This window comes from Panthera onca, chromosome D2 (assembly GCF_046562875.1).
Source record: "Panthera onca isolate mPanOnc1 chromosome D2, mPanOnc1 haplotype 2, whole genome shotgun sequence".
Lineage (NCBI taxonomy): Eukaryota > Metazoa > Chordata > Mammalia > Carnivora > Felidae > Panthera > Panthera onca.
Genome location: NC_138349.1, coordinates 76,650,749 through 76,672,493, shown reverse-complemented (window position 1 = coordinate 76,672,493; position 21,745 = coordinate 76,650,749). Strand labels below are relative to the sequence as shown.

Here is a 21,745-nt window from a genome sequence, read left to right as displayed (position 1 = left end):
TGGTACTGAAATTTCTAAGTTTTCACTTAAAGAAGAGGATGGTTATTTAATTGATAAACACACTAATGAAGTCGGAATATTTAAAATTGGCATGTGTCTTTACTGTGTTACTGGTAGAAGCACATGCGTCCATTTATGAGCATCTTGCAAGAGCACATTGGGGTCATGAAGAAGGAAGAGCTCACCTCCCATCAGGCTCCACTAACCGTGTTTTTTCTGGAAGCCCTGGACTTCCGAGCACAGCACTCTGAAGTAAGCTTATTTCCACTTCCCCAGATCCTAAAGTTATCTACTTGTTTAAGAGCCAGAGAAAAATCTAGCTGTGTAATCTGTTTTACTTGCCAAAGTTATTTAGAGCTACATGTTAGTAATCTGGCTAATCTTCTGTTTTTCAGGATGATCTGGAGGAAATTGGAAAGACCGAAAATTGTATCATTGACTGTCTAGTAGCCATGGTGGTGAAACTTTCTGAAGTCACGTTCAGGCCCTTGTTCTTTAAAGTAAGCTTGCTCCTTCCACGTCTCCTTTGTACCCATACATAAATGTTACAAGATATGTAGAACAAACTGATATTACTTTATCTTTTTAGCTGTTTGATTGGGCTAAAACAGAGGATGCCCCGAAGGACAGACTTTTGACATTTTACAACTTGGCAGATAACATTGCTGAAAAACTTAAAGGGCTTTTTACTCTGTTCGCTGGCCACTTGGTGAAGCCTTTTGCTGACACCTTGAACCAGGTGAACATCTCCAAAACAGGTTGGTAGCTGACTCCAGTCGATGCCTTTGCTCTGTGTACCTTACACAAGGCACAGTAGGTACAGTAAGCATAAGGAGGGTGAAGGTTTTACTTCATAATCAGTCAGTAGGCATTGAAGTCTTGACTTGAGCAGAATGAAAACATGTTAATAACAATTGACTCACTTAGAAGTAAAAGTAAGGTAAATGGTATGTGCTACTCTAAGTTATTGGAAGTAACTTTAAAATGTTAAGATTGGTGTTTTCTTTACTGCTAATAAGCTACCCACTTGATAAGTGGTAATTTAACTTGCCAAACTAAGTGATCTAAACTGAGAATCTTGACTCCTACAGAAGGAGCCACTTACCCGAGAGCTGCCCATTTTATGTCTTCATCCTGATTTTCTGTATTGTTTTAGAAATATTCTTCTGACTGTAGTGTTAATAGTGATTTGAATTTAAACATTGGAGGTTAAATTGTGAAAATCAACTGTTTTTTCACTTTTACTCTTCCCATCTACAGATGAAGCGTTTTTTGACTCTGACAATGACCCTGAAAAGTGCTGCTTGCTATTGCAGTTTATTTTGAACTGTTTATATAAAATCTTCCTTTTTGATACTCAGCATTTTCTCAGTAAAGAGAGAGCAGAAGCCTTGATGATGCCCCTGGTGGACCAGGTAACCACATGGAACCCATCTTTTTGACAAACGATGAGGAAATTGCCATCACTGTTAAATTTTTTGTTAATTTTATTTAAATCCAAGTTCGTTAACATATAGTGTAATAAGGTTTCAGTAGAATTTAGCGATTCATCACTTATATACAACACCCAGTGCTCATCCCAACAAGTGCCCTCCTCAGTGCCCATCACCCATGTAGCCCATCCCTAACCCTCTTTCCCTCCAGCAACCTTCAGTTTGTTCTCTGTATTTAAAAGTCTCTTATGGTTTGCATCCCTGTTTTTATCTTGTTCTTCCTTCTCTTCCCGTGTTCATCTGTTGTGTTTCTTAAATTACACATGGAGGTGAAATCATATGATACTTACCTTTCTCTGACTTCTTCCGCTTAGCATGATACTCTCTAGTTCTATCCACGTTATTGCAAATGGCAAGATTTCATTCTTTTTGATTCACTGTTAAAGTTTTACTAGGTTTATATCTACTAAAATTAGAGCTTCTTCTCCAGGCTTTTTTTTTAATGAAATTTTTATTTCAAAATTTTTTTATTTTTAATGTACAGAACTTATCCTCATAGTGGCATACACCAGGTTTTACTTTTGAAGGTTTCAAATGGAAGGCAGGATATAAGGACTCATGGTTAGATTTTTAATTTTCTAAAATTGGATTTATTGAGAATGTTTTAGGACTGGGCCGCCATCTGGAAGAAAGCCTCTCAGCTGTTCTCCTGGAGGGAGGGGTGACGCTAAGGGCCATGACAGTCTGCCTCAGCTCCAAAAGGTGGTAAATTTGCTCTAGAGAGTGTTAGAATTACACACCTGGTCATCGAGCCTGCTGATATGAAAGAGTAAACAAGTTTATTTATACATTGGGAATTTTTCAGACAGAAAACTTGTTGCTCAGAGTCCCTGTCTCCCTCATAGCTAGAAAACAGGCTGGGAGGAGAAGAACGGTTCCAGGAGCGAGTGACAAAGCACCTCATCCCGTGCATAGCGCAGTTTTCCGTGGCCGTGGCAGACGACTCTCTTTGGAAACCACTGAACTACCAGATTCTGCTAAAGACGAGAGACTCCTCACCCAAGGTGGGCGCTGTGGTTGACAGGCACTGAAGCTGCGTGCGTTCCCCATATAAACCAAACAGTCCCAAAGAGGTCGTGGCTGTAGGCCCATGGTAAACTAGCTGCTTGTCTTCTAGGACCGGAGGTTGCTCTTTTGGGCAGAAGTTTGAGCCTGAGAAATGTTTGGTTTTTACTTAAAGGCTATTTATAAATAATAGAAGTCCTCTCCCCCACCCCCACGGTGTGTTAGACGCAAGTAGTGACATATTTAAATGTCTTTGTGCTCCCAGAGACTGTCTTTCAGTCTGTTCACAGAACATTCCTTTGAGCTAGAGCAATGGATTATCTCCGTCATGTGTATCAGGCTTAGGATTTTGTGAAATAATGGAAAATAAGGAGTGGTGGACACTCACTCACGTGGGCGAGGATGAACGAAGTTACAGTCCCCTGCCTGTGTCTCCATTTCCAGTCACCAGTTCTCGGTCTAATTAGCATACGAGAACCTCAGTGAATAAAGCAGACCGAAGCAGAATTTTGTCAAAAGATTTATTACTTGAAACATACAACATTTATTACAGGAGAGAACAATGAGGCTATTTTCATGAACCCCCAGATTTTACATTGTAGGTTCTTACAAGCTTATAGCATTAAATTTGTCTTAATGTTTTGTTTTGAATGTACAATATCAAAAAAAGTCTGGCTTGAACATAGGTAGTTCATAGGCTTTTTAAAGAAATCATTTTGCTTTATCCAAGTATTTTTAATCGTCCAAAACCAGAAAGAGGATTAGTACAGCTTTTGTTTCAAAGTGAACCACTAACAGAGCCAGACCGCTGCTTGCATTCCGTAGACCAGAAATATGAAATAGAGAATATATGAATTAGGTATATGAAATAGGAAAAGAGAAACACCCAGACTTTTTTTAAGTTCCCAGATCAGGAAGTCACGATACATTATTTTTAATTCCGTGCTGAATGCCCAGCCCCTCCCACCACTGTAGTCGGGAGGGAGGGGTCCTGCCTGAGGGGGGCCAGGCGGCCTCATCGCCCAGCCCAGCAAGCCCATGAGCTTCAGTGCACGTAAACTTGATGACATACTTGAGTCTGTGTGTGCCTTTTTGATTGTTGTTTTTAAAGGAAAATGTTAGAAAAAGGTACTCACATTAAGCCCTGCAGTACTATAAGACACTTTAAAAAACACTGGTTCGTATAAGGTTGCCCGTATTATAAACAGACCCCAAGTTGTTAAATAAATTGGTGTTCTGAGATGGAAGTGGAGTGGACAGAGGGGGAACCAGTTTGTTTAAAAAGTCGGAGCCTGTCTCAAGTTAGACAGTTGTGAGATGTAAATGTAGCAATGCTAGTCCTGGGCAGGGGAGGGGGGGAGGGGTTAAATCCTCTTTCTTTACCTTTTTCTCTCTTTCAGGTTCGATTTGCTGCTCTGATTACAGTATTAGCACTGGCTGAAAAACTACAGGAGAATTACCTTGTCTTGCTGCCAGAGTCCATTCCTTTCTTAGCTGAATTGATGGAAGGTAATTCCTAAACTAGTAAGAAATAATGGCAGTAAACTTCTGTGAAAATGTGCCCAGTGATCATGGAAATTTGGATAGAACCCCATCCTCTGCCTCCTCCACATCTCACACTGCAGACAGGAGGCGGGGTGCTCGTTTCGAGTAGGGTTGAGAGACCGTATTAGGTGGCCACCCCACGATCATCTGAAACTTGTCCACAAGGAAATCTCCACCACCTTTACTTTTGCATTTATTGATGTTTCTCATTATCCTCGTACATTTATGTGATTATTCTAGTCCCCGTAGATTTACTGTGTCAGAAGTGCCAATAAGATCACAGTAGATTAGCTGCCTGTTAATACCAGCCAACGTTTCCTCCATGCTCTGCCTGGAGGATCTCATTCAGTCCTCACGATGTGTGTGCTATTATCCCTGTTTTATAAAGGAAGAAACTGGAGGCTTTCAAAGGATTTTGATAAACTAACAAAGTGAGTGTGACGGGTAGAACAGGCGTTCAGGCCAGGTTTGCAGAGTTCTGGGCGTGGCGAACGCCCTGCCACCAGGCCGCACGAATCAGCAGGGGTGAGGAGGCGAGCAGACAAGCGCTCGTCTACAAGTACATGCCCCCGGTGTGTCTTGCGGCCTAGAGCAGGGGCGTCACTAGAAGTTGGGATTCCCACTGTGTACCGCTCTTTCGGGGGCTGCAAGGAGGGTGCCGTGCTTTCTGCTTCGTGGGCAGGTTTCATTTCCGTCCTTTGAACGGTGGCCAGATGATGCAAGAGCTAAAGAATTAGACTAACGATAACTGAGGCAGTTTTCATTCTTGTGTTTAGATGAATGTGAAGAAGTGGAGCGTCAGTGCCAGAGGACCGTCCAGCAGCTGGAGGCCGTACTGGGGGAGCCACTCCAGAGCTACTTCTAAGACTCCGGGTTTCGGGGCTTTCTTACTCTGTTCAGAGGTTGGATTTATTCATGTTTTTATTTGTGGGTGTTTGGTACCATATTACTTTTGGTGCCCTCACCCCTGCGCGGACTTCTGTATGAAACCAGCTGGCGTGCCGCCCTCCCGCCCCTTGTACGGAACTGCAGTAAGAGTAAACGATGCCTATTTTTATACAGACTGCTGTTTGTCTCAGCATTTGTCACAGTCATTTCTGATTGATGTTCTTGATATCACAGACCTGGTGAATTTTAGCACTCAAAGGTAAAGGCACCTCATCTTTAGACAGTTAAAGCCTTAACTTTTCCCGTAAAGGGATTATCTTACGTACGTGGTATCCATGTTGGATTTCATTCAAGGTAGCTCTTCGAGAAAGTGACAGTTACTCAGCACCAATGCTTTGGACTATAAAGCTATTTGGAATACTTTTCACATTTTGGGTAGATGATACTTCAGCCATAATTTTTGTGCGTGGCCACAGTGGGAATTAGTTCTGGAATGCATTTTCTACTTAGGACTAGGATTGTCTTCTGTACCCTTCAGTCTTTGGTGGGGGCAGAGGCAATAGGCTCTCAGATCCCACAGATAGAAAAGGCCCAGAAACACTAGGTGGCATGGCTCCTCCAGAATTAGAAATGGCCACACTTCCCCTGATGGTAATTCAAGAATTACTTGTATGAGAAAGTATCAAATTTTTTTTTCAAACTTTATAATATAGTTTTGTCTTTTTTTTTGTTTACTTTTGAGAGAGACAGACACAGAGTGTGAGTGGAAGAGGGTCAGAGAGAGAGGGAGACCCAGAATCTGAAGCAGGCTCCGGGCTCCAAGCTGTCAGCACAGAGCCCAGTGCAGGATCGAACTCACGAATGAGATCATGACCTGAGCCAAAGTCGGACGCTTAACCGACTGAGCCACCCAGGCGCGTTGGAACTTTCAAGTTTTCTAATCCCTGATGGAAAGGCTCAAATAAACTACCTTCAATAAAGACAGATTTGTCTAATTTGTGCCTTAAAAATAAGTTTAAAATATCTAAGAACTATCCCCTGGTTTTAGTTTGAAAGCCTTTGTTCTAATTTATTACAGAAATTTCATGCCAAATTGTGACAAAGAAGCAAAAGGCTGAATTGTAGTTGTAGAGATATAGCTTGCTAGGAATGCGTACTCCCTTTTAAAAAATGTTTTGATAAGATTAATCAGTAAAATGCTAATAGCTTCTTTTCAAATCACATCTTATTGTTTTGTATTGTTTCTGTCAAAGAATCAATCTTACGTCTTAGTAACAGCTCCACGTAAAACAAAAAGTGAAGTATGTTTAAGAATTAGAGGAAACAATGTATGTGGGGCTTTTTTCCTGAGGGGCCTATAGTCTCCATCTGAGTCACGCCCTCTGATGTTTTACATGAAGGAAAAAAAATAACCAAAACCCTGGGGGATTCTTTCTTCAATTCTCCCAATGAAAGCTGGGACCCCACTCCACCCTGCCGTGAGCTTGGCAAGATGTAACATGATAAATTAACATGAATAGAAAAGAATCACGTGCCAGAATCTTCTACACTGAGTACTTTTAAAAAATCAGGTTGGTAGTGGTATTCTTTTCAGTATATGGGTACAAATAATATCTAACCAAAATCTGTAATGAAAATAGTCCTAAACCCTGGCAGCATATTTGGCGTAGCAATTTGACATGATAAAATGATCAAACTAATTTAACTTTTTTACCTCCCCACTCCCAAGCCTTTGAAATTTCCTGTGACAAGATCTGACCTGTAAGAATTCTATAAAGAACTTCTGCCAACTCACTTCAAAGAATGAAAAAATTACAGAAATGCAACAATTTAACTTGCTGATACAGGTTTGATTTTAATCACTTAAAGTAGAACAATGTTTTGATCTGGCTTGTTGATGAGGGACTAATCTTTAGAAGAGCAGAGAAGTGGGGTTTGTTTGCATGCAGACAAGCAACAGATTTTTACACTGCTGCTCTCTACCTCATTGGTCTCGGTGTATTTTATTTTCTGATAGTGTGTGCCTATTTCATGAACAATCATTAAATCTAATCTTGACAATTGCTTTGTTACACCCATAAACGTTTTACAGATTGAAATCATCTACCTTAAACTTTCTAGTGGAGTGCGTGTAGACCTCTAACTCCAAGTGCAAGTCCTGTAAGCATTTACTGGTATAGACATCCATGGCCTTCAGATTGACATCAACTTAACTTTCATGCCATTTGTTTTTGTTTTGGTGCGTTTTTTTGACTTTGCGCTGTGTCCGGATATCATAGTGTTATTTCTTTGGCAATGCTTATAGCTAGCAGAGCTAGATATTTATCATGTTAAAGAAAACTGCCAAATGTAAGGGCAACGTCGATCCTTTCAGTTACGGGATATGATCGAACTCTGGTTACGAAAGCAATAGCTAGAGAAGGAATAGTGTCTCGTAAATTCGTGCCTAGGTGACTTAACAGTTGAGTAATTCTTTTAAGTCTCTGGTTACTTTATACGATTAATGCCTATAGAAAAACTGGTGACACGAGGGCAGAGCCCAAAAGATTCTGAGCTCAAGAGGGAGCAGAGTGGTATTATGTTCCACCGTATACACATATCCCCAGCTTCTAGCGCAGTGCTGGCAGGAAATAAGTACTCAGTGTGTTAGCTACTGTATTACTAGATACTTATTGAATCTGAATCGCATTTAAAAAAGGAAGTCAAGGTGGGAGAGAGAACAGAAAGGCCTGAATAATGGCTGTCAGTTGTTGTTGCCTTGAATTTCCTTACCCTGTGGCTAGACAAAGCCACGCTGCTGCTGCGTGGCAAGACTGAGAACACCTAGGAGGACTTTGTTATGCAAGCTCATTTTAACAATATAAACAATAATAGTGAGATGCACTTTAACAAGGCCAGTGTCACATAAGCCATTTTGTATTTCAGTTTTTGTAGCAAGCGTGTCGGCTACCAGCTTCTGACTTCCAGTAAGTGAATATCTCCATCAATTTCCAGCGTGTCAATATTGCTGAGCTCTTTAAATCTGTGTTTGTACTCCAGGCTGTGTACACCATTTACGGCAACCTTGAATTCTCTAACATCACAATAAATTATCATCTGGAAGGAAAGGACACACAACATTAGTGGCTTCCCTCGGTTTAGGCAGTTCTCCCAGCCCGCTGGTGTTAACGGCCCTTCTTACTAAGATTCTAACTACAGTGTATCCAGTAGTGGCACCTTCTGCCTCATCCCACTTGGGGAAGGGACTCTGAGCACGCTTGCAGCTTCACGCTGTCCCCGGGGCCCGAGGCCTGCCTTCCCTCAGCACCCTCCATCCACCGCACCTTCTCCCAGCGAAATGGGAAGTCGTTCCCTCCCCACACCCCCCTCCCCTCCCCGTGTCTGGGAACCGTAATGACGTAGGAAAACAGCCATCTTGACCCTTACAGAGGAGCTGACTGCGAGTAACAGGCTAGAAACCAAGGGACCTGGATCACGACTCTTCGGCCTTAAACCACAGGGTCTTAGACAAATGCCACAGTAGAGAATTTCAGAGCTTTTAGGGCACTCGCCGGGACTGCACAGCCGCGTGGCAACCTTGACTCCATTTCCACCCCAGCTCCACACATCGTGGTCTCCCACCTGTGTCTCAAGCTCGGGATTCTGTGGCTCTCTGGAGCAACTGGCCTTCTGGCAGAGTGAGTTCACGTCCGTGGCCAGTGGCAGCCTTCTGTGCTAGCCTTTCAGAGCGGTCTCTGCCTAACACAAACCCGTGAACATCAAAAGAAACTACAGTCCTTTTAAATCACTTTGACACGCCAGCCTCACACTTCCCGCTGCGGCCTGGCCACCACGCTACCGTGTATTCTCCAGCCACACCGCAAAGCCCAGTCTGGTGAACCTGCACCACGAAGCTTCTGAAGAGCAGCTCAGCCTGCCTCGCACCTGGCTCCACCCCCGGGGGCCAGACGGAGGCAGAATCTGAATCTGCAGAGAAACAGATTATTTATTCTGCTCTGACTGGTGATAAATGGCTGCCGGGGGCGATTCCTTGGCTAAAACAGTGAACGGACAGAAACAGGCTCTAGGTCTATGTAGAGAACCGAGGAAAATACCAGTAACTGGAATCACATTATCCTCACAACAGTGCTGGAAATCCCAGTTTCAACCAGGCAGAAGGGACCTTTGGTAACGTACATTTAACAGAAATCTCAAGAGAACACAAAACAACGGCCTCACGCCCAGAAGGGAAAACAAGCTGGCATCAGAGGCACGTAGTGGGAAGGTCCGTCAGTCACCAACACCGTACGACACAGCAGGTGCGGCGCCCTGCATTACCGATGGAAAAGAAGGGCACGCGGCCTGGAAGATGCACTCCTGCAGAACAGATACCATAACCATGTGCAAAAGACAGTCCCAAAACCCCCCACAACTATCTGATGTTACAGAACAGCTCGTAAGAACATGATTTGATTAAAACAAACAAAACTCACAGATGAAGTTACAAGACAAAGGTATTTTTTAAACGAGTAGCTGGAACTGATAAATGAATTTGAAACAACAGGGAAGAGAAGATAACTGGTTAAAATCAAAGTAATGGCATAATGGGAAAATCCAAGGATCTCAATAAAAGCATATTAAAAAGGCAGGAGTCTGAAGCAGAGAAAAATCGATCACTACAGAAACTTAAAAATAATCCAACACGAGGTAATGACTGTTCCTGAGGTAGAAAACTAAGGAAAAGATTTTAAAGGAATTTTTGTCCTTTTCCATTTTAATCCAGTAGCAAACATGGATGGGGCCCAGATCAAAAAGCAGGTTAGTCACTGGTTTCCTGTCACCAACCACAAGGATCCACTTCCTTCTGGAGCAGTCACTTCTGTCTCCCTCCAGTGAGCCCCAAGTGGCCTCTTATACCTGGATTCTTGCCAAGCCGACAAACCCCTGTGCTGCCCTCCCCACCTCCAGTGACTTGTTCAAATCATCCCCTCCATCTGGAAAACCCACCTTTAACTTCACTCTCCTGCATGCCTCTGACTTCCAAACCAGTATCCGCAATTTCCAGGGACCCTCCTATGATGAGGTCACAACTGTTACCCCACATACCAGAACTTAGGAATACACATTCATGTCCAGCTGCTGTCTTTTATTCAGTCTTGGTGTTCCTGCTTTTTAACAACTGGTTTTGATGAGTGCTCAAAAACTCAACCTACTGGTCCAGAGCAAGTGACAGTTTTAAAATGTAGAAGCAGGACCCTAAATCAGTGACCCTAAATGACCATGGGAGGCAGTACGTCACCTCAACTAGTGATTGAACCTAGCCAGCCACCCAGCGTCCGCGTCAAAGAAACTACTGTCTGCTCAGCATCCAGAAACGTTTTCGGAAAGGTTGTGTCACCATAATATTCACACGTTTGGGGGACCCGGGACAGTATGTCCTCAAGTCACACGACATGAGGGGCCCTAAAAAAGTTACCTGACCTTCGAGTTCCAGGGTCTAAACATCTCTTTCCTTGAATATATACAAACAGGACAAACTCCCCGTAAGAAAGGACTGCCACCTAAAGCTACCTATAACCAAGACGGCACGCGACGGAGAGTGCAGGCAGTCTTCTAGTTCCTGTGTGCTCATGTACACAGGAGATTGTCCTAAACGTGTTTTTCCAGTCCTGAGGCAAGGCTCCTGTTAAAATTCCTATTCCTCAAATTCCTATGAACTAATATGGGCCACACAATAAGAATCCCAGGGCAAATAATACAGTATTCTGCTGGCTGTGCCATTTAGACTGATTGTATTTTGAATGCCCCTTTTATAATGCAGTCTCCACGTAAACAAAAACTACGTGCTACCTCCACATATTAAGCTAGGACTTGACGTAAGTAGACCATTTATCCCACCCCTCCTCCCAAGATTCTTTTTCCTGTCCCATAAGATCATCTTACCTCAAAGTACATCCCGGGACTAAATGGGAAAGAGGTAATATTTCTCTCTTCTTCTCCCCAGGACTCGTGAAGAAAAGAATTTCTTACAAATGCTTTAATATTCAGGCGTGCGTTCAAGTGGAGAGCAATGTCCTTGGATTTTCCTGATATTAGGTCAACATTAAAGCTTTTGAGAGAATAAAAAAAAAAACAAACCCTAATTAACCAAGTAGAAGGAAGTGCAGTTTCTGCCATTTTAGCAATCAGAATTGAACTCTGATCACAACACAAAACACATGTATGCACACAGACAGGAATGCAGATGAGGTAAAATTTTAAATTCAGTTATCGCTCCACTGGTGTAAATACATTCTTTGCAAGATAAAAATATAAAAAAATTTATAGTTTTTTAGCCTCAGTGTTGAGGCCACAGGTCTGGTTGGGAAGCAGCTGAAGAGCAAGTAAACCGCACGCCTGTTACTTTAGGCTGCAGGGGGATGGGGTCCTCGCAAGTGTTCTGTTCTCGGAAATGTACTATTTTCTAGGAAATAGCTAATTTCAAGCTTTCAGAAGTCTGAACATCTCTAGGAAAGGTCGTTAAGTCACATGCGGTGAGGGGCCCTAACCAACGTTATCTGACCTCTCAGCTGCCCTGGAGTTCTACAAGGCAGGCGGGGGTGGGGACAAAAATGCCACCCTCTTGTCTGGCCGCAAAAAGCCTAGCTCAGAACACTGGGCCTGAGTCCTGGTTCTGCCCCAACCAGCCGTAGACAGTCTGGTTAGCGGCGTGACCTCGAAGCTCTTGCTCTGCTGGTCTCGGCTTCCAGGTGAGGACTGGGACGCGGCTCCCGCCTGTCCCACAAGACTGGCTGGGGTCTAAGGCAACGAGAGAGACACGTGCAAACTCTTCGCACCATTATTGGTAACAACGGTACTGACCCTTTGGCATTTGTATTCACTTCTCCTTTAATGACGACAGTTCGTCCAGGGCCCATCGAGGAGTTCAACCTCGCAACGAATGGCAGAGTCTGTAAAGAGACCACAGTCGGCACCAGGAAGCCTGCAGAAAGGGGTCTCGTGGGACAACTGTCCAAAGACACGTTTTAACGTTTAAAGGCCATGACCCTGTAAAACCCCAGTGGTCGGCGCCGCCTGGCTCATGGCAGAGACTCGCCGAAAACGGTTCACGCGATGAAATAGGTTAACGGGACACGGGACCTGCCTGCGCTGGGGACTGCAGCTGGGCCACACGTCCTGCCTGAGGGGAGGCGTTAAGGAAGCACACTCCTGGCTCAGAGACTACGCCCGGCCAACTCTTATCTGTCCAGGATCAGCACAGAAGTGCAAAGTGGCGCCTGTGGGTTTCTACTGAGGGTGGAAGTTACATATACCAGCTAATTAAAACTTAATTTGTTAAACAGAATTAAGAAAATTTTTGGCTCTTCAAACCTTTGACAAACAGTTGGTAGGTAGTATTTTGGCGCAAGTCAAACTGTGATTGGCAGTCGAACCTTTGCTCTTGGTGCAGACAGTTCTGGGTACGATTTTAGAAATGTCTCCTCTATTACTAGGCTGTTGGGGAAACAGTTCTGCAATAAGGTGTGGAAAAAATGAAGCTGGCTTCCAAGGTTTAAACTATTCATTTCCTGGGCGATTCTAGAAAACATTCCATATATTATAACCTAGGCAAAAATACTTACAAACTGTGATGTGCCAGACTTTTGTACCTATTGGAAGAGAAAGTCAAAATGAAGACATTTGAAAGGGAAAAATTTTAACATGAGCAGTCAGATCTTACTGGTTGAAATGGCCAGAACCCGGGGTAGTAGCACCCGCTTGGCCTTGGATGTGACACACAGCGAGCGGCCTATGCTGACAGGTGTGGTATCGGGCTGTGAAGGGTGCTCAGGCTGGGAACACGGTCTGATAGTCCTATAGTCCTAGGACCACACATGAACTTTACACATGTTTTACTTGTTCTTTCCAAGGGGCTCCCAAAATGCTGAGATTATATTCTCTGAGGTCACATGCTCTGAGATCAGTAAGATGTAACTTTTTCTATTAATGACAAAGACTCAGTGTTTAGACTGTACTTGTTCCTACAGGGGAGAAGATACATGTGGGAGTTTGCTTCCCAATGTGCTGACTGTGTTCAACATTTATAAATACTGTGAGACAGTTTACTCAACAGTTAAGAGAGAGGTTTTTTACAGAAGAACGGTAGGTGGTGGTCACAGACACTGATGGCTCAACCATCTGCAAAACTTCCAGTGCCTGGTCCCACAGAAGTAGATGCCTTAGTCTGCAAATGATTACTCCAACCTTCTTGATATTAAAAACAATTTTTCACAAGTTAAAAACATAACTTTGGGGGGCGCCTGGATGGCTCAGTCAGTTAAGCGTCCGACTGCGGCTCTGGTCATGATCTCACGGTTCGTGAGTTCAAGCTCCATGTCAGGATCTGTGCTGACCGCTCAGAGCCTGGAGCCTGCTTCAGATTCTGTGTTTCCCTCTCTCTCTGCCCCTCCCCAGCTTGGCGTCTCTCTGTCTCTCTCAAAAATGAACACTAAAAAAAAAAATTTCTTTTAACATAACTTTTAAAAATTCAGCCTGCCTGCCACCTGATTTACTTGACAACTAAAAGAACATTTTTAAACTGGTGGTTATTTAAAAGATTGAATATTTACATTTTCTTTACTTATCTCTGTCAGTTCCAGAGTAGACGTCTGGGTACTTCTTAAATCCTAAAGATAAGATTAATTTTTGACATCCGTCAGAATTCTAAATATAACCTCCCTGACATCTCAAAAAGAATTACAAATAGTGTTAAACGTGAAAATAGGCTTGAGAATCATGATCCAAAAATGCACTTAACATTAGTGTCCTTTGCCCCCTTATCAGATGGGCAGACCTCAAAGAGCCTAAGAACGAGTGTCAAGAGGAATGTGACAAATGGGCACAGCTGCTGAGACTGCACACTGCTAGAATCTTCTTGAAGGGCAAGCTAGCGGTATCTGTCATAACTTAAAATGCAAATACCCTCTCAGTACATTCCGCTTCTAGGAAGTGATCTCAGGAGAAATCCTCCACTGTTCTCCTGTGTCAGGGAATTAGCCCCTGTTCCAAAGGGTTTTGTTTTGTAATTACTGTTGGGGTTTTTTATTGTTGTTGTCAGAACCATACTAGATTTAAGATCCTACAGACATTAGAGCGCTAAATGGCACACTACTAGTCTGAAAGCTTTGTTTCTAGGAAATCAACATACTCATGATGGAGACATTTATAGTATTTTTATCTTAAAGGAAGATGTTAATTAAAGATACGTGCTACCATTTCATCAGAAAACACCATCAAAGACCCCAAGCTATGGAAGGGTACTCACCGAGCTGAAGCTAAAACCAACTGAGTGAATATTCACTTTGCCATAAATGCCCAGAGTGTCTATCTTCCCCGGGCTAATCCTGTGGGCATAGAGCAGGATATGTTTCCCATTTACCGCCACCTAGATGGACACAGAACACCCCGCCACCCCCAGAAAAAAAAAGTTAATACGTTAACGTGTCCAAATTTAAATCCCGTTTCCTTGGGTTTCATTTTATACCTCTTCCCCCAGGTCTGCACATCACACGTCTGATCAAACTGTGACTGAAAGCATCCATAACACTAGCAGTGGTTCTTAACTTCCTTTGAGCTCTGATCTGATTAGTCACCATGGACCCTCTCCCTCCACACCAATTAGGCATTCATGAATATATTGCATGCATGTGTGCACCTACGCGTGTACACGAGGCATCCGGGGTTCAGAGGTTCCCCGGATGCCCTAGGCCTGTGAGCTCAGGTTAGCAATCCGCCCGGCAAGCTTGCCCACCTGCTCTCCTTGAGGACCACACTCCAAGGAAGAGGACGCTGCACGTGGCAGGCTTTCAGTAAATATTTGTTGAATCCTGAATGAACGGACATGGGCAAGCTACTCAATTTATCTGCGATTCCTGCTTAGAGCAGGACAAAGCTCTTCCTGAAGAAAGGGCTGCTGTTGTGATCAAGTCACTCCCGTGAGTGCCCGCAGCACATTGCCTGACGGCAACCCACTCCCTGTCCCTCCCTCCCAAATAGGGAATGTCGGGAAAACAAGCAGGATACGAAACGGTCTCGGACCTCAAGGAGCTTAAAATCCCCTTGGCACGTAAAATAAACACAGGAAAACGCACAACAGGACAGGAACAAGAGTTTTCGAGAAGGATACAGGTACAGGCGCCCAAGAAGCCGGGGAAGGGAGGGGAGAATGGAGTCCGCGCCCGAGATGGGGAGGTTTTCACGCTAAATTGTGCGAATCTCTCTCTAGTCTGGGGGGCTCGAGGTTCTACGGCGCTTGCAGGCAGGTGCATCCAAAGCTCTAGGGCTTTCCATCACACGTACGCACTATGAGCACTGTGTCTAGACCGCTCGATGAAGCCAGCGGTGGCACTTCTAAGAACTCTGGATCTAGAATCTCACGATCCTGAAGGACTTGCGGCAGGATTCCCCGTCGATGTTAGTTCCAGATTCCCAACCCCCTCCCCGGGTGACGGTGACCACAGTTTACTCTCCCACAATTGATACAGCTCTGCGCCAATTCAGAAGTAAGCTCGGCTGTGCAGCAGAAATGCCACACAAAGAGGTCTGGAGGCCCCGGCCCCACAATTCCGGATGCCACGAGGCGCAGGCAGAAGCTGCGTCCCAGCCCACACTTAGGTACCCGCCGCGCCCCTACTTCAGGGCAAAACGATAAAGCCACTCTTTCTCTTGACTTAAGTAACGTAAGGGCGGGTTCGCCAACGCGCAAGCCTGCCTTGGGTGCCGCTTCTCATTACCTTCATTCTCCCAAACCCACCTGGAATTTGTCTTTCAACACCATAATCACAATTTCAAAAGATTTTTCTTTTTTGAAAGGAGTGTCGTAGGTGATCTCCTCCCATCCCCATTTTTCATTTTTCAGAGTATTGCAGACGATGCAGTCGGACCACTTGAAGCGTGGATTGAAATGAAAGGCCACGTCGGCGCGGGGCTTCACGCTGCTGCCGCACTGCAGATCCACCTGGAACCTGCGGGAGTGAGGAGGAGTGAGGAGGGAGGGTCTCGGGCAGCCAGGGGGCGGGCTGCAGGTGGAGGCCTGGCGAGCTGAGTGACCCGCGACTCACCCCCGCGCACCCACCCAGCTACCCAGAACATGGAAGCGAGGGCCGGGTTTCTAGCTGCCGCGAGCCAGGAGAAACAGGAAGGACCTCGCCCTGGGGACAGGAGAACGGTGACCCCGAAGCCTGCTTCTCTAGACGACGGAGTCACCTGGAAATGTCTGGGCTTTCTCCTTCAGACTTCACTTTCACTTATTTAAACCACTGTTACCCGAGCATCAGCCACAGAGAGCTGGCCCGGCCCCGATGCCGCCTAGTCCGCAATTTGTGCCCAAAGCGAGCATCAGACAAAACAGCCCGAAATCGATCTTCAGAGATGCCGTGGGGGTGTCAGACGGCAACCAGACCTCGTCCCTGGCGTCTGACCACAGTCCCTGTCATTAACCGTGTATCTGATCATATTCCAACCACACTTCGAACAATAAAATGAAAAACTCAAGTTTTTTGATCTCGGTCTTCATTCCAGTCTCCTCGGCACCTTGGCCTCAAGAGTATCGAAATGGTCTCCCCCGCATCAGTTTCTGTGGTTGTTCCACAGTCACGAGAAGACAGCTTAGTCACCTCCTCCATCTCACACCATGGTTTTTACCTGTCCGAATCACAAGGAACATGCCCACGTATCACAATCAAAGTTCCAGGCTCCAACTGCTCAGGAATCGTCCCGACATAGGGGATTACCTAGAAAAATGATTGTAACAAATGTACGTTTACATAAACAAAACGGGAAGACTACATTTTGAGAGTCTGCATACAAATCTGCTCAGAATCTAGCATTTTCCAGATCACTGCTGCAACAGCCGAGATAGTGACAATATCTATACACCTGAGTTCTGTGGGAAAAGACACAGCTGAAAGTTCACAGAACATTTTATTTGGCCGGGGGCTCTGTGAAATAAGATACTTAATAGGACAATTATGATCTAGAAAAAACAACGTGCTGGAAGTCAGGTCCCCTCCCCCTCCCCTTTTCCTAACATTCCATGGATGATCCCGACGGCAGGATGAGACCACACCAGGTCCCGTGCCCACACTGATGGAGACCGGGACACTCACCGGCCCGCTTGTAGAGGGGCACCAGGTGAGCCCCTCCCCCACACCTGGGATGGGGGTGTCTAATCCCTGCCAGGCCTCCCGCCCACAGCTCACCGGCCCTGCTGGAAACCAGAACCACGAGACCTCAGGGATGACCCTGGGGGCCTGTGGCCTCTCCGGACGCAGCAGCCCCCCCCCCCCCCCCCCACAGGCCTGACCCGGTCCCGGCCACGGGCTTGGGTTCGACACGGTATCCGTGTCTCCTCTTGCCCCCTCATCACCCGGAGCCCCACCTCTTTGTCTGGGGCCGGACACACCATCAGATCTTGTCGCTCCCCTTCCGCAGGGGTGACAGGCTCCCCGTCCACTGGCTGCGTCTGCGGCATCACAACCCCCACCCTCTTCCACTCGGGAACGTCGGAGCAAGCCAAGCCGGCCAGACCCCATCATACCTCCCGCCAAGCTCCCCCGAGTTGTGACACGCATGCTAAAACCTCTCCTAGGTAGCCGGTCGCCAAGAGCTGAGGCCTAAAACAAGAGCGGGCACATCCAAGTGGTTGCGGATTGGTGGCTCCTAAGCTGAAATTCTCGCCTCAAGCGCGGTCTCCTCCGTGGAGCCCTTTCCCGACCCTGGGCCGTGGCACCGAACACCCCGCCCGGCCCGTGAGCTGCACGGGGCGGGCCGGCTCCTTTACACCCCCAGGACCGAGGTCAGACGAACGCGCTCCCACCGGCCCGGTGCCGGGGTTCTGGCAGCCCCACACGCAGGACGAGCGGCGCGGGTCGTGGCCTTAACCGACGAGCAGAGATGAACGAAAACCGGAAGTAACCGAGGCCGGCGAGCATCTGGCCTCACGGCAGACGCAGCGGGCAGGGCGGCTGAGACGAGCGGCGCCCGTCACGCCCAAGAACACCCCCCAGATGCGCACGGTGTGGCCGCAGACGCCCGTCCAAGCCGTGGGTTTTGTGCAGAGAACGTGGAAGGCACTCCGCTCGCACACTGATCTTCCCGGCCGCGGCGGATTCCCTTCCACGGCGTTAAGTCTCTTAATAAACTGAGACCTGCTTTTGTAGCTTCAAGTCTTACGCCTGTTCAAATTCTATTGATGCAGAATGTTTAATAATGCAAAAATGTTAGGGATAATATTAAGTGAGAACAGAGCCTACAAAACTACACACGGTTTGATCCCAACTAAGTTAATAATAAACATTAAAAAAAGAAATAAGCCAAAAATGTTAATAGTTTTCTTGAGGGACGGGATTGTGTTTTTCATCCTGTATTTTTATATTTTCCCGAAAATAAGCGTTTATATTTTTATAACCGCAAGTTTTTGTTGCATAATTTTAGGGTTGGAAAGGGCTTTCTGAGACCAATAATCTATTCCCATCACTGCTAGTAAGTTCTTCGCAATCGTTACTCAGTTGTTCCAGTCTAGGAAACAACAGCGCTGAACATTTTAGTCCCTTGCTGTGTCCGGCATCTGGACGAACGCTTTCTGCTCGGGAGAGCACCCTAAATGATGTAACTCTCGAGGGACTTGGGCCAGGTAACACAAAATGCCCTGCAGCCCACAGCCTCAACTCAAAACTGCTCCTCTGAAAAAGCGAGAGGGGCATGACTTTGTAGGCAACTTCAAGCTTTGATGCTTCGCAAATAATTCATGTGGAAAAAAATTAAAACACGGTTACGATGGCTCCGGAGACGATACCAGAAGCTTAAGCCCCACTCGTTGAGTTTAGTGTTTTCTCCCAGAACTTCCTGACTCATCCCGCTTCGCCTGTTTCAGGGTTACTTATTCAGTGTCGCTCCACACGACGGTCGTGGGTGGACTCCAGCTAGAAAGACGCACGACGGCCCATCCGGAGGCGCTCCTAGAACAGCCGGGAAGAAGTCAGACACCCGCGGAAGGAGAAGCAGAGGAGAAACATGACCCTCTGGCCGTTCAGAACCACAGTCTCCTTCCACGACTGGAAGAGCCTCTCCACCTGCGAACATTCGGCCCCACCCAGACTGCAGCGAGCGGCCAGGGTGTACGACGAAACCCGGTCACTCAGGAGCCCCGCCTCAGACTCCAAGTTGGAGCCAGGGCCCAGAAGCCGCCATCGGGCGGCGTTCGCTCCGCCAGCGGGCAGCGGCCACGCGCAGGCGCAGCCGAGGCGCTGGCGGTGTTGCCGGTACCACCCGTGTCCAGGGGTGGCGCCAGAGGTCTCGGCGGAAACACTTCAGGCGGCACTTTGGACGTGGTCCGTGACCAGGCCTCGCCAAGTCCGGTTCTTCAAACCTACCAGCGATCCGGAGAACCACGCGGTCTCATTTGATACATCTTAGTTTAGCGATTCACAAATTAATCATCTCTGCTTAGAGGCTGGCTTTTATGCTCGCAACTACAAACCACGACTGACTCAAGGGCTTAAAATATGGGGTGGTAAGCCAGTGCCAAATCAGTGCTTCAGAAAAGTGTATAAAGAGTTCCGAGCTGCCCAGAGACACTTTATGGTGGAGGTGTGATTTGAGCTGGGAGCTTAGGAGGAGAAAGCCAGTTCGGGTAGAAATGTCCATTTACAAAAGCAGAGAGGCAGGAAAAGATAAAACATGTCTGCTAGAGAGTAAGCAGCAAGGGAGCAGTGCCAGACAGGCAGGGTCAGATTTTAGAGAGATACAACGAGGGAGGGGTACCTGTGTGGCTCAACTGCTTAAGCGTGGGACTCTTAATTTCCGCTCAGGTCATGATCTCCCGGTTCGTGGGCTCGAGCCCCGCCCCAGGCTCTGCGCGGACAGTGGTGGAACCTGCTTGGGATCCTCCCTCTCTCTCTCTCTCTCTCTCTCTCTCTCTGCCCCTCCCCCACTCACACTCTCTCTCTAAACAAACATGAAAACAATTTTTTTAAACATGTTAAAAACAAAGAGGATGATATAATGAAAATGGGGTTTAGGAACAACAGTCCAGGGGGGTAAAAATGTGCCGGAGGGCAGGGGTTATCTGGGAGACTGGCTACTTGCAGGAAGCCTGGCATAAGGAGAAAATATAATCCAGGCTGATGGCAGCAGACGCTGCGGGCGGGGAGAGGAAGAGCGAGGTACGAGAAATATTTCAAAGGAAACCATCTATATCGGGCCACCAACTACAATGGTGAAACTGGGGAGGAAACAGATTCAGAAGGATGATGAGGAGTTTAGTTCTGAACGCTTCCCGTGCGACGGCTCAGCAGGACATCTAAGAAAGAGCCTGTATGACTGAACAGAGTGGGAGATTCGGCACAAGTTAAGTGAAGGGCCAGAACTCATGCTCTAAAGTCAGAGCAGAGGTGATTATGAAAGATATCCAGGTAGATAAACTGAGAGGAAGGAAAAGTCAGGGGCAAAGCCTCGATGGGTTTGTAAAGCGAGGGAGTGTGCAGAAAAGGGAACAAAGCAGAACTGACTGCTGTCCTTGAAAGGTGGCCTCCTTACGAGGTTGGCCCTTGGCTGGTGTCTAGGAACTTGGATTTGGGGACAGCACCCACCACCCACATGGAAAAGGGTGGTCTCCTGTTTGCAAACTGTGTGCAAACAATCCAGTTTATGCTAAAAACCTGCTCTCCTTCCAGGAGTCTGGAATTTCGGTACGTGCTAGGCAGAAGCAGTCCGCGAGACCGGCCCCAGATACGATCTCCCGGCAGTGACTCTCTGATGAGCTTCCCCGGTAGGCGACGTTTCACATGCACCGTGACAGCTTGCTGCTGGGGGATTCAAGTCCATCTTGGGTGACTCCACTGAGAGAGGCCCATGGGACCTTGCGCCTGGTCCCCCTTAGACTTTGCCCCAGGTGCCTCTCCCTTTATGACTTTGCTATCACTTCACTATAGTAAATCACAGCCGTGAGCAGGACTGTGCCAGTGAATCATCACAATGGGGTGTGTGTCGGAGACCCTGATGCAGCCAATGAGAGAGAAAGGAGAGAACGATCGATCGGTCAGGCTGGACACTCATATCAGGGAAGTCCTTTCGATACGGGAAGACTGTCAACATCTCGGACACGGCAAAATAAGGAAGATTAAAAAAAGATAATGAAATGGCAATCATATCTTTTGGCCCAGTGATTCCGCTTTTACAGATTTATCCTACAAAATACTGGCACGTATGCTTAAAGACGCATATACTGGGATGTACATCACAGCACTAGATACAATCACAAAAGGAAACAGTCCCTTAATGGAAACTGGTTAAAGGAGTTATAGTATATCCATACAGTGGCCCAATTATGCAGCCATGAAAATAAGTGAGAAGCTATAAGTGTGCCAGTCTCTCCAAAATGTATCAAATGGAAAAAAGCCGCATACACAACAGTTTATATACAGGCATACCTCGGAGATATTGTGGGTTCAGTTTCTAAACCGCTTCAATAAAGTGAACACTGCAATAAAGCTATTCAGATAAATTTTTTGGTTTCCCAGTGCATAAAAAAGTTGTTTCGGGGTATCTAGGTGGCTCATTCAGTTAAGCGTCTTTTGATTTCAGCTTGTGTCATGTTCTTGCAGTTTGTGGGTTCGAGCCCCACATCGGGCTCTGAGCTGACTGCACAGAGTCTGCTTGGGATTCTCTCTCTCATCTCCCTACCCCTCCCCTGCTTGTGCATGCTCGCTCTCTCTCAAAATAAACTTAAAAAAAAAAAGTTACGGTTACATTATACTGCAGTCTATTAAGTGTGCGATAGCATTGTATCTTTAAAA

General features: G+C 46.3%; 2 protein-coding genes across 13 annotated transcripts in view; one reads left to right on the top strand and one right to left on the bottom strand.

The window, feature by feature from the left end:
• HEATR1 (HEAT repeat containing 1) overlaps window positions 1–5,106 on the top strand; it is a 49,501-nt gene extending 44,395 nt beyond the window's left edge. Inside the window, exons 39-45 of the mRNA XM_060642897.3 lie at window positions 118–252; window positions 396–500; window positions 590–758; window positions 1,261–1,415; window positions 2,339–2,497; window positions 3,899–4,007; window positions 4,820–5,106. Of these exons, the coding sequence (XP_060498880.3) occupies window positions 118–252; window positions 396–500; window positions 590–758; window positions 1,261–1,415; window positions 2,339–2,497; window positions 3,899–4,007; window positions 4,820–4,908 (921 nt within the window). The 3' untranslated portion in view covers window positions 4,909–5,106. The remainder of the gene's footprint in view (window positions 1–117; window positions 253–395; window positions 501–589; window positions 759–1,260; window positions 1,416–2,338; window positions 2,498–3,898; window positions 4,008–4,819) is intronic.
• Window positions 5,107–6,760: 1,654 nt separating this feature from the next.
• LGALS8 (galectin 8) overlaps window positions 6,761–21,745 on the bottom strand; it is a 34,903-nt gene continuing 19,918 nt past the window's right edge. For 8 of the 12 annotated variants that reach the window (XM_078434178.2, XM_060642902.3, XM_060642898.3 and 5 more), the window contains 9 exons: window positions 16,593–16,681; window positions 15,703–15,913; window positions 14,215–14,334; window positions 13,520–13,576; window positions 12,533–12,559; window positions 12,282–12,404; window positions 11,772–11,860; window positions 10,854–11,019; window positions 6,761–8,027 (listed from right to left, as the gene is read on the bottom strand). In XM_078434178.2, coding sequence (XP_078290304.1) covers window positions 7,878–8,027; window positions 10,854–11,019; window positions 11,772–11,860; window positions 12,282–12,404; window positions 12,533–12,559; window positions 13,520–13,576; window positions 14,215–14,334; window positions 15,703–15,913; window positions 16,593–16,681 — 1,032 coding nt within the window. In that variant the 3' untranslated portion in view covers window positions 6,761–7,877. The remainder of the gene's footprint in view (window positions 8,028–10,853; window positions 11,020–11,771; window positions 11,861–12,281; window positions 12,405–12,532; window positions 12,560–13,519; window positions 13,577–14,214; window positions 14,335–15,702; window positions 15,914–16,592; window positions 16,682–21,745) is intronic. The other 4 variants (XM_060642905.3, XM_060642915.3, XM_078434180.2 and 1 more) reach the window with 4 other exon arrangements.